Source organism: Notolepis coatsorum, assembly GCF_963971535.1.
Source record: "Notolepis coatsorum genome assembly, chromosome: 19".
Classification (NCBI taxonomy): domain Eukaryota; kingdom Metazoa; phylum Chordata; class Actinopteri; order Aulopiformes; family Paralepididae; genus Notolepis; species Notolepis coatsorum.
The window spans coordinates 84798955-84811082 of NC_140183.1; the positions used below are offsets into that span (position 1 = coordinate 84798955).

The window sequence follows — 12128 nt, forward strand, 5'->3', positions numbered from 1 at the left end:
CTGCACACATTGTAATGCTCATCCCTGACACTTATTTCATACAGTATTTCAGGTTTGTTTAAGGACACTTCTTCGAAGCATGTTGATATTCAGTATACCAGGAGAGGAATGTCCACACACTATATGGTATTCCTCCTAAAATAATGTCCAAGGTTTCAGATTCATTCATTTCCAAGTTCAGCTGGTTTCCATCACTGTGTATTTTCACAGAAATTAGAAATTATGTAGAAGTGAGTTTGTGTTAAAGCAATGTATATATTTGTATATTTTTAGCAAACAAACCTCAGTTCATGAAAAGTCAAAACACTAATATTGGCTGCTCTGGGGACCTGTAGTCACTACCATTCTATGGTATACTATATATATATAACACATACGAACAATACATACCTATACATACAAGCCAATAGATCCCCAGGGCAGCTAATGCCAGAGTAACTGCTTCTAACCCCCTATGGAGGCAAATAAAAATGTTCTTTCAAAGTGGAACATCACTTTAAATAAAAAAAAAAATCAAACAGGCAAATAAAAGTTATACAATCATGTTTTTAAGCAAGCATTAGCTATATCATTTTGCCATGACCATCATTATCATTACCATTCTACTCAAAAGTAATTAATGAGCTGTTGGAAACGATATCATTGGACACCGGTGGGTATAATCTCTTGAATGCTAGAAGGTGCTAAAAGATCATAGCAGTTCAGTTTCATGATAGCTTTGATGACGATGCACATTAGCCATGGCAATTTCAGAACATATTAGAACATAAACCATTTCAGTTTTCTCAGACCAACGTTTTCAACTCTCGACTTCAGTTTGCTACCGTAGTCGATGTGATTACTAAAGAGCTACCGGACAAGAGCAGAAAACTATATTAGATATCTCTAGTTTACCATTAACACATGCTCAGATACCTTTCAACTTCCCAAATACTTTCGTCATCACTTTCAAAGCTACATTTCTCCATAAAACACACTGTCTTTATTGTCAGTCTTGGCTTTCACACCTCTCTAAAAGAGTCTGCACATCTACTGTGATCGGTAATAAATGTGCAACTACAATCATCTAGATGTTGATTTAGAACTCAAAATTAATTGAGAAGACACAAAACCCAAGAACTAAACGCTGAGAACCCTCATTCTTAACACCTTTAACCCTCAACCAAATGCCACTTTCTCTAGAGAGTTTTACTCTAAAACTCTTTGACCCTTGAAAAATAAACCATTACTAGTCTCAATCATTTATCTAATCTGCAATTACATTCTCAAACTTGGACAACCCCCCCCCCCCCCAATATTATTTTAAAATGTTTTTAGTTTTTTGTTGTTGTTTTTTTTTACACATTTTAAGATCACGGTAAAAGAAAATAATATATATATAATATATTTAATATTATATATATCAACCTATTCAATTCACTGATTCAGAATTGGTTATGACAATCTAATCTAAAACGATGACCAATATGCAAGTTGACAGCAGAATTAATAGCCTGTACTGCCTGGCATCAAAATTGGTAGATGTTTTTGAAGTATCATATTATAACAAATCATACATAATATCTATATCAACTGCTTAACTAATTGTGTTTCATATGCTAACTATTTTCTGTACTTGTGAATCGAAAGTGACACAAAAATACACAAGTTGTCAAATATGTGCACAGACCACTATCAAGCAAACAACAACGTTTTAAATAGAAAATATTTGTTGAATAACTTTAAAAGAAAATCTAAATTAACATGTTGCAAGTGTTGCTAGGTTGTTGAAACCGTGAAACTATGGCTATCTGGCAACAATCCCCCCACCAAAAAAAGAAATTCTGACAATAATTCTAAAACAGGAACCTGTCCTTTTGACACTTCCTAGCAGTGAAAGTAAACCTACGCTACAAAAACACAGCCTGTCATCAGGAACCAGTCCCTAAATGGGTTGAACTAAAAACAAAACAAAAATAAACTATACTCTTTTCAATATTGGCACAAGTAGTAGTCAAAAGACAGGTTATGTCAACAACAAATATGCAATGCAATGGAGAAAAAGGCACGAATCAGAGATGGTAGAACACGTACACAGTGCCCTGGGCTCAAACACATGAGTTCTTCTGATGAGCTGTTGATGGTTAATACTAAACTGCTTGTTCACATATTTTAAAGTGTAGATATTCCCACAACCGTCCACACATTTAAATCAAAGGGAATTCTCAAATAACATAGTGGACATGTTTTCTCAAATGTTTGTATGTTTATAAGTAGAATACCACACAAAGGCTGTATAATCAATATCGCCAAGAAGAATTTACCAAAAGAGAGGCTGTCACCGGCTATTAGATCAATGTTGAAATACAAGTTAGGAATATGTTTTACTCTTATTTCTCTCTATTTATACATGATGAATCACTATTCAACACCACGCAATTTTTCCCCCATGCACAGTATTATTCATAATAATCTAAATTAACCAATATATTCAATTCAGGATTTTAACCTAGGGCTCAACACAGCAACTGACCACAAGATCAAAATATCTCTCAGCGTTTCACACCATTAGGTTCACTGTGGTGGGAAGGAATCCGTATCCTACTCAATGATGGGAGCTGAGCGATCGTTGGTGACTGTTTTTCGGAGTCGGATGTGGGCAAATGGATTGGTCCTGTGGGAAATGAGGGGATGATACAACATTTAAAGGAACACACCAACTTTTTGGGAAATTAACTTATTTGCCATCTACCCTGGAGTTAGACAAGCAGATACATACCCTTTTATTTTATGTGCATGCATTAGGCTTAGGGAACAGCCGCAACGTTAGCCTAGCTTAGCGCCATTCACTGGAAGTAGGTGTGCCAGTGTAGCCTAGTTCCCAACAGTCACGAAATACACTCCAAATACAACTCCAAAACGTTCCTGTAAAACATCTATCTGCTTGTCTAACTCCAGGGTAGATGGCAAATAAGCTAATTTCCCAAAAAGTTGGCGTGTTCCTTTAAAGCATTCAGTTTAAAAGGCATGTTCATCTATAATCTTCCATCACACCAACCGTACCTGTCATCATGACTATAACTCTGATCCTGAGAAGCATCGATCTGACATGTGTGTTCCAGTCCAGGACTGACTGAACTCATTAAAGATGTTTACCAAGATCTTGGCAAGTTATAAGTGCACGGTTGGTTGGAAAACTACCAACTGTGATGTAAGCTGTAAACCCCTGATATACGGAGAGTAGTGATGAATATATTCTACCTGGTCGGAGAGCCTGGTGGGGATGCCAACTCTGTAGAAAGCTAAGAAAGATAAAGAGAGATAGGAATGAGAAACACACCGTATATTACGTTGTAAAATTCTGTTATCATAAGGTCCTTATACCTCTTGCATTAGCATTGACAGAGTGGGTCGGTTAGCGCGTCCTATCCACTCCTCGGACCTTTGACCTTTCCCAAGAGGTCTCAGGCTGACCATGTTGCTGTCCGCCATGCTGTAGGGGCGCGGGCGGAACGTGCTGACGCGGTGGGGAGGGAGGGAGCGCTCCTCTTCGGACTCCGGGGTCAGGGCCGGCAGGCCCGGGCACACCAGCTTGTCCAGCTGGCCGGTACTGGTGCTGTTGGCCTTCGATAAGAGCAGGGAACTGGTGTCGGGACTGGAGGGGGCGACACGGACAAAGAGAAGATTAGGCGGGAACAAAAAAAAATATATATATATATTGGGAGAGGTGAGAGACGACAAATGTGTGTAAAATTCATTCAACGATCGTGTTGGTGTTGGAAAGGGGGGGGGGGGGGGCAAGGATATAAACAACGGAAAAATGGAGGCGGCAATAAGAGTCATTCATCATCTTTCAGCACCGGCATTATGTATGTCTGCGCCCTGGAGACAAAAACGTGTTTCCATTTACAAAATACAAAAGAGTTAAGGGTGGAAAAAGTTAATATGAAGACACATCAAAATTAACACATTCACACTGCTGTGATTCAGTCTGGAAATATTACGACTGCACTGATAGACTGTTAGATTAGTAGCAAGACCGGAGGGTGGAGACTGAAGAGGAAGGATTTGTCATGGTCTATATCTGTACATCATATCCCTTACCTACTCTTACTAGTCACGCTACTGGCCAGTAGGACTACTACCATGCTGTCTTTATACCTGTATCACTGTACATATTAATATTACAAATCTTACATACATTTGATTAGCACTACACTCAGTCGTATTAATTTATATATTTTATACCCAGTTTAATCACCTGTACATTGTATATTACTATTGTACTTTACTGTTACATTTGCACTCTGGTTGGATACCAAACCTCTTTTCGTTGTACTGTACTTGTGCTGTATAATGACAATACATTTGAATCTAATATAATCTAATGATTCATCATCATCATCATCATCATCATCATTTCATTTTGATTGATTGTTGCATGTTGCCTTGTCCCCGCTACAGTAGGCTGAAAATGTCCACATCCCAGAAGCCCAGATATGATAATATGATAGCTGGGATATGTTGATATTAGTCAGGACACAGAGGCATGTAATACAACCTCAACCTCTGCTGTCGGTCTTTGCAGTCTGTTTGAGAATATTCTATTTATTCATGTATACAGAGATATTTATGACGATCTTCTTATCTGGGATATAAATGGGCTAGTCGGAATACTGGGTGCATGCAAACGCAGTTGAGTATTTCAACCTATGACCTATGTTCTTGTGGTGACTGACCTGCTGTCGAGGTCATCCGTGGTACTGTGGTGTGGCTGAGTGTAGGAGAAAGGGAACCAGCCTTTCCTGTGAGGGAGAATGATTTTCATGTTAAAGGAACACGCCATCATTTTGGGAAATTAACTTACCGTCTTCTCCAGAGAGAGACAAGAAGACAAGAAAGTACTTTCCAAATTGTATCAGCATGTAAAATGTGCCACAAGAGGAGATAACACACTAGACAAAGTCTACTCTAATATTAAGCTGGGCTACAGAGCCAAAGCATTAGCCCATCTAGGTCAGTCAGACCACGTATCCCTGCTTTTAATTCCATCCTACACCCCCATTAGAAAGAGTGCCCCGGCCATACCAAAGACAGTTAAAACCTGGCCGGTAAGCGCCACCCTACAGCTGCAGGACTGTTTTGAGAACACCATCTGGGAGGTCTTTGAACATGAAGACCTGGAACTGTACACCTCATCAGTGCTGGGATATATCAAGCACTGCATAGACTCTGTCACCGTGGACAAACGTATCCGGGTCTATCCCAATACGAAGCCGTGGATGACGGGAGAGGTGCAGCATCTGCTCAGAGAGAGGGACACTGCCTTCAGGTCTGGTGATAAGGAGCTATACAGCACTGCCAGAGCCAACCTGAAGCGAGGTATCAAGAGGTCCAAGACCGACTACAAGGGGAAGATCGAGGACTGCTTCCAGACAGGTATGGCAGGGGGTCCAACAGATGACCAACTACAAACCCAGCCACTCCTCAGCCAACGAGGGTGACCCTCAGCTGGCAGAGGAGCTGAACACCTTCTTCGCACGATTCGAGGTGAGGCCGGAAAAAACATCCACACTGCACATCAACGCCACCCCAGAGGCGGTGCCAACAGAAGCAGCCTCACCACACTCACCAGCCCTCAGCAGCATCATCCTCACGGAGCACGAGGTGAGACGCACACTGAAGGGCCGGACGGTGTCGTGGGACGGGTGCTGAAAGACTGCGCTGACTAGCTGACAGGGGTCTTCACTAAGATCTTCAACCAGTCCCTGTCCCAGGCCATCGTCCCACCCTGCCTGAAAACCTCCATAATTATCCCGGTCCCAAAAAAGAACTCCATTAGTTGCCTGAACGACTACCGTCCAGTCGCACTCACCTCCCTACCCATGAAGGTCTTTGAAAAGACACTCAAGCCCCACATCATCTCTAGCCTCCCTCCCGGACTAGACCCCCACCAGTTCGCCTACAGAGCCAACAGGTCCACGGAGGACGCCATCGCCACGACTCTCCACTCTACCCTGTCCCATCTGGAGAGAGCGGGGGGCTACGCACGGCTGCTCTTCGTGGACTTTAGTTCTGCATTTAACACCATCTTGCCTGACAGACTAGTGCCCAAACTCATGGACCTTGGACTAAACCATCCCCTCTGCCGGTGGTCTAAGGACTTCCTCTCTGACCGCCCCCAGAGGGTCAGAATAGGCCCCCACACCTCCACAGCCATCAGCCTCAGCACCGGATCCCCCCAGGGCTGCGTGCTGAGTCCCCTCTTTTACTCCATTTACACCCACGACTTCACCGCAGTCCACCCCAGCAACACCATCATCAAGTTCGCTGACGACACCACCGTGGTGGGCTGCATCACAAAAGGTGACGAGACCGCGTATCGCGATGAAATAGAGCAGCTGTCAGCCCTGTGCAAGGATAACAACCTACAGCTGAACAAGCTAAAGACCCAGGAGATGATCGTGGACTACAGGAGGAAGAAGACTGACATACAGCCCCTGTATATCGACGGGGGATGTGTGGAGAGAGTCTCGGTCATCAAGTTCCTGGGAGGATGACCTGACCTGGAGAATCAACACCACGGCGATAGTAAAAAAGGCACAGCAGAGACTCTACTTCCTGAGAGTACTAAGAAACTACCACCTCAGACAAGACCTGCTTGTGTCTTTTTACCGCTGCTCCGTGGAAAGCATCCTCACCTACTGCATCAACGTGTGGTTCCTCAGCTGCACAGCCGCAGAGAGGAAGGCGCTCCAGAGGGTCGTCAACTCGGCCCAGAAGATCATCGGCTGCCCCCTCCCCTCACTGGAGGGACTATACAACTCCCGCTGCCTCAAAAAAGCAGTAAAAATACTGAAGGACCCACACCACCCGGGCAACAAGCACCTCGTGCGGCTGCGCTCGGGCAGGCGTTTCAGCGTCATGCCCACCCGGACTAACAGACTGAAGTTTAGTTTTTACCCCAGGGCCATATGTGCACTAAACTCAGCTAAATTTTAAAACAACAGTCTCCTTGCACCCCCCCCCCCCCCCCCCACGCACACGCACACACACACACAACATTAAGAGATAGTGCAATTATATTTTATACCCCCCTGTTTTATTAATGTTATTTACGCCCCACCCTGTTTTTATATTTAACACTGTGTTTAGGACTGTTTTTATTCTTATTTTACTAGCACCTAGGGTTGCATTTTTTAATTTCGTTGTAACAACTGTAACAATGACAATAAAGATCTATTCTATTCTAAGATAGATACCAGTTTCCTCTCTGTGCGTTCAGTAGAAAGCTATCTGGCTGCACGTTAGCCTAGCTTAGCACAATGAATGGAAGCGGACATGACCGGTTAGCCCTCGGGAGAGGTGTTAGTTGGACACTGCCTAGGCTAACCGGTCATGTCCGACGTTCTTTTAACAACAGCTACCAAGAAACAAAGGCATTTCTCTCTTGGTATGAGGTGAAACGTACCTTCCTGTCCGCTCGTTCTGACCATAGTGCCACCCGTCTCTGGGCTCGGAGATGAGCAGGGTGATGCTGTCGCCGGGCAGGAAGTGAAGTAAGCAGGCTCCACCCCCTACATTGGCTTCTGATCCCGCAGGAGTGTGGGCAAATACCGCTTCCACGCGAGAAGGTCCCGACAGGGCCAACATTCTGGGGAGAGAGGATCCTAGGCAGAAGATAGAGGGGGGACGTGAAAAGCATGTAGAGCTTTGATGACATCTGAGAAACTCACACCACAGCTTGAGACACAGACCAGGCAGAGACACAGAACCTACCCTGAAAGCCGCCCATTCGCATCTCACTGAGTGGCCTCCTGGGCAGTGGCAGGGTTGCTGTTGCGTACACCTCAGCAGCCTTCATCAGCAGCAGATTGTGGGACGAAGAGGTACCGCTTCCTCCGGGTCCCACCTGTTGGTGCAGTAACTGTACTGGAGGGGTCATGGCCCTGGAGAGAGGTGCGCTGTGGGGCAGCGGAGGACTGTGCGGGGCACTGTGAGAGATGGGGAGGGTCAGGCCCTGCAGGCAGCTCTGTGCTGGCTGGCTAAGAGACAGCACCGTGGAGGGAATGAGGCAGGGGGACAGGTTGGAGGTGCTGGTGGTCAGGAGGAGGGGGCTCTGCTGGGCAGAGCTGCCTGAGGTGGTGGGGGTGGAGGTTCCAGGGCTAACGCTGCCACTGGCACTGCCCTCTGCAAGGGGGCTAGCTGAGGCACTTAGAGGGGTGCTGGCGTGTTGGGGGGAAGCTCCCGTTGATGTGCCCCCAGTGGCCCCTCCGGAAGCAGCCTGGAAGGTTTGGGAGGCGTCACTCTGGGAGGTGGAGGGGAGGGAACGCTGCTGCTGGGCACGGTTGGAGTCTCCATTCAACAGGGGGGGGACTTCCTGGACAGAGAGCCTCTGAAAGAGAGAGGGGGGGGGGGGGTAGAGAGAGAAAGAGACAGAGGGGGATAGAGGGGGAGAGAGAGGGAAAGAGAAAGAGAGAGAACGGGGAGAGAGAGAAAAGAGAGAGAGGGAAAAGAGAAAGAGAAAGAGAGAAAGTGGGGAAAGAGAAGGAGAGAGTGAGAGAGAGAGAGAGAGAGAGAGAGAGAGAGAGAGAGATGGGGGGGGGGGGAGAAAGAAAGAGACATATCACTATGTCAGCAGAGATCATCAACAACTCCATTATTGTGTGTTGAATGGCCAGTAAAGGTCTCATGTAGTCTCAACTTATCGCACACATGCTATAAACAACCAAATGGCTTTCTCACCTGCTCTGGCTGAGCAGAGCCCAGCTTGGTGTGGCGTAGGAGTTCAGCCACCCCAGCTCCCCCGGAGCCCTGAGGGGCCGTGTGCCGCAGCAGGTTCAGAGCCCGTTCTGGGAGCTTGGTTGGCTGGGAACATGATTGTTGCCAAGATGACAGTTTCTGAGACAGGAGCTCTCTCACCTGGGTTGTGTTGAAAAGCACAAAAACAAGGCGGTTAGGTGGCGTAGCGGAGATTGCGTTCGTTCAACCAACCCCGGAGCTGTGAGCTGGATTCGCCTCTGGTTCGGGTCCAGCTCACAGCTCCGGCGTTGTCACCAGCTTGGCCGGCCGTTCACACTAATACAATTGGCTGTATTAGAGGGTGGGAGAAGCTGGCGGGGTGGGTCCGGGTCGTTGTAAACGGGCGACTCCTACAGTTCGGTCGGGGCCGCCTGCTAAGCGCGGATAGGACCTGAGTGGGATAGTGTGATCCTTCCACACGCTACGCCCTCGCAGGGAGGATCCGCGCTGCCAGGTGAAAAGAAGCGGTTGATTGGCTGGACGTGTGTCGGAGGAAGCACGTGATAGCCTCCACTCTCCCAGATGATCTGACTGTGGGGGGTAAGTGCGCAGCGACCAGGAAGGGGATTGGAATTGGCATACGACTAACATTGGGATGGGAAAGAAAAATCGGAGGAAAATGGAGGGGGAAAAAGATTAAAAAAAAAAAAAAAAAAAGAGCACAAAAACAAAAAGACAACAAAAAGTATAAGTATTCTGAATGGGGGGGGGGGGGGGGGAAACAATCAGGTTAAGCTTTGACTCGAGAACATGGGCCAAAAAATAAGACTTGAATTTGGGGTTTTTAATATCTGGATGTGCCTGAGAGCGAGTGTTGTTTGGTGCTGTTTACATCGGGTGCTTTTCAATGTACCTTGCAGTGATAGTTGATAAGTAGCTTGGTGACGGAACACTGTCTGTCCACCAGGAAACAATATCTTCTCCTCTCCTCGGTTAGAGCAGACCGGTAACCCACGGCAACAAGTGTGTCCCAGCTCACCTTGACGACGACTCATCAACTCCACAAACTGACAGAAAAGTTGGAGAGATTTCAATACAAAATACACACGCTGAGTACACACAAAGACACACACACAAACACAAATGTGCGCACACATTCTACAAAACAGAGACAGAGTGACCTTAAAGATACCCTATTAAGACATAAATACATTTGTATATTGAATAACTATTTGTTTGGTATGGTTTTTCCACCAAAGATGTTCAATAAACTACTGTAAATGCTTAGCAGCATCCCTACAACTTTGATCTCATTGAGAATACAAGGATCTATGAACTGCCCCCCCCCCCCCTTCTCCCCCCTCAAGTCTTCCCACAAGCCGGTAAACTTTCTCATTTTTCCACCTAAACAGTTTGCCAAAAATACGTTACCCCCAAACACAACACTTCTTAGCTAACACTATCTTGTTATAACTAAAGGGGAAAAGGTGTTTTTGTGCATAGATCATTAGATGTATCAACTTATAATACAAGTTTCACGTTAGCATTTCCTGGATGACAGTGTGCCAATGACAGCTGGGCAATAGCGACCATGATATGTTTGCAAGATTAGTTGCGTCAGATTTGGAGGAAGTACAGAGGAGCCCCCCTCCCTTCCAGTGTAAGAATGTGAAAAAGACACTCTGGTAAAGACACTCTGGTGAGACGTTCTGCACAAATAACAATCTATATAGTCAAAGCCTCCAGGAGGAGTTAAAGCTGCAGTGCCTCTGAACGCTGAGTTTATTTTTTTATCTGGAGCATCCACTCCAGAAACGTTTCTCAGACGCCTCTTAGGTTTTTCCACCATTTTTACTTAGTTGCTACTGTTGTTCTTCTTCACTTTCACTCTGGGCTATGGCAAACTAACCAATCATTGCTGGTTGACATAAAAACACATCACTACCAGTGCGCCAGTGTGGGAACGTCCATACAGACACTACTCCGGTATACTGAGAAATACAGAGAGAGTCCTGTGGTGGTGATAGAGGCTTAATCAGCGTTGTGTAAACTCATTTGGCAAGGGCTTAATGTAACGGACGTTCATTTATATCTAAACGTGCTGCACTGCAGCTTTAACGGTAGAAAAAACTGTTTTTTGAGTGAACGGGACCTTTAAGAAGAAAGCTAGGAACAACAGGGAGGCTGGGAGGAAGACATCATATCCTGTCTGTTGAGCAACGATAACGAAATTCGAATCTCAAAATATTGTCCCTTACACCCCCTTGACCTTTTCTTCCAATGAACACCCTCCCTGTCATTTCCCATTAGCTCCTTCCAAATCTTTAAATCCTCTTTCCTGCTTATATTACCCTTGTTTCTTTCAGTAAAAAGATCACAAGTAAGTAAGCTTGTTTTCTGCAGAATCAGCTGAGGCAGATTGCTGTATAATCTGATTCACAGTGGCTTGGTTTTCACCCACAAACACACACACGTGTGCACTCACTTTTCAATCCTCTATAATGCTGAGTAAGATGGCTCAGATCTAAAAGCGTTTTAGCCTATTATTTCTCAATAGAAGCCTTGCACGCAATGTTTGTGTAGTCGTCTCTCTTCCATCATGGCTGCCTAGCTGTAACCATTAGCAATATAGGGTATCTAACATAACAATGGAAGAGACAGCGGTTGCTATATGCAAAACAACTGTTGCTATACGTGCTAATATATGAGAACAAAGATGTAACTGATTGGTATGTTATTACTGCGCACTTAAGACGCACTTCTTGTGCCCTTCCTGATGACTTGTTGTTGTCGTACAGAACTTGTAAGTCGCTTTGGATAAAAGCGTCAGCTAAATGACTAAATGTAAATGTAAATGACTGGATCTTATAAACAAGTTGCAGTGGAAATATTATGCTTTTCCAATGTTGTACCTACTCTACCCCTTCACAGAATTTAGCTTTCTAAAGAGGTTGCCATGGTTACAGGCAGCCATGTCGGAAAAGAGACAACTACCGTAAAACTTCAATTAATAGCCCAGGCTTTTGTTTTCTTCAATCATTGAACACAACCGGTCTATATTTGGGACAGACGTCTATATGGGATTTCCTTTGCACAAAACTCTTGCTCAGCAAAGATGAGAAATATTATCAAATTGTTTATTTAAACCAGTAAATTGCCTGTATAAAAATGAGGCCATCGATTACGAATCATTCATTTGATCTCACTCCGAGAAACAGAGCATTCTTATTGTAGCGCCAACCTCACACACTCTGAGGGAGAGAGAGATGGAGAGAGCAGGAAAGGAGTGATGTTGTTCTCAGAAGGTTTCACTCAGTTTACAAGTGTTGCTACAAGTATTCTAAGTGTTGCTTCATTGTGTTGCGATGATGAAGAGCAGTGTTAAATCATAGATGTTTGCTGTATGT

General features: G+C 45.0%; 1 protein-coding gene across 1 annotated transcript in view; it reads right to left on the reverse strand.

The window, feature by feature from the left end:
• Positions 1–2416: 2416 nt before the first annotated feature.
• The window catches only part of LOC311246598 (BAR/IMD domain-containing adapter protein 2), a 19568-nt gene continuing 9856 nt past the window's right edge, over positions 2417–12128 (reverse strand). The window contains 10 exon segments of the mRNA XM_084336748.1: positions 2417–2653; positions 3241–3281; positions 3454–3634; positions 4719–4784; positions 7451–7649; positions 7759–8374; positions 8725–8901; positions 9635–9751; positions 9753–9788; positions 11968–11972. Of these exon segments, the coding sequence (XP_084192874.1) occupies positions 2581–2653; positions 3241–3281; positions 3454–3634; positions 4719–4784; positions 7451–7649; positions 7759–8374; positions 8725–8901; positions 9635–9751; positions 9753–9788; positions 11968–11972 (1511 nt within the window). The 3' untranslated portion in view covers positions 2417–2580.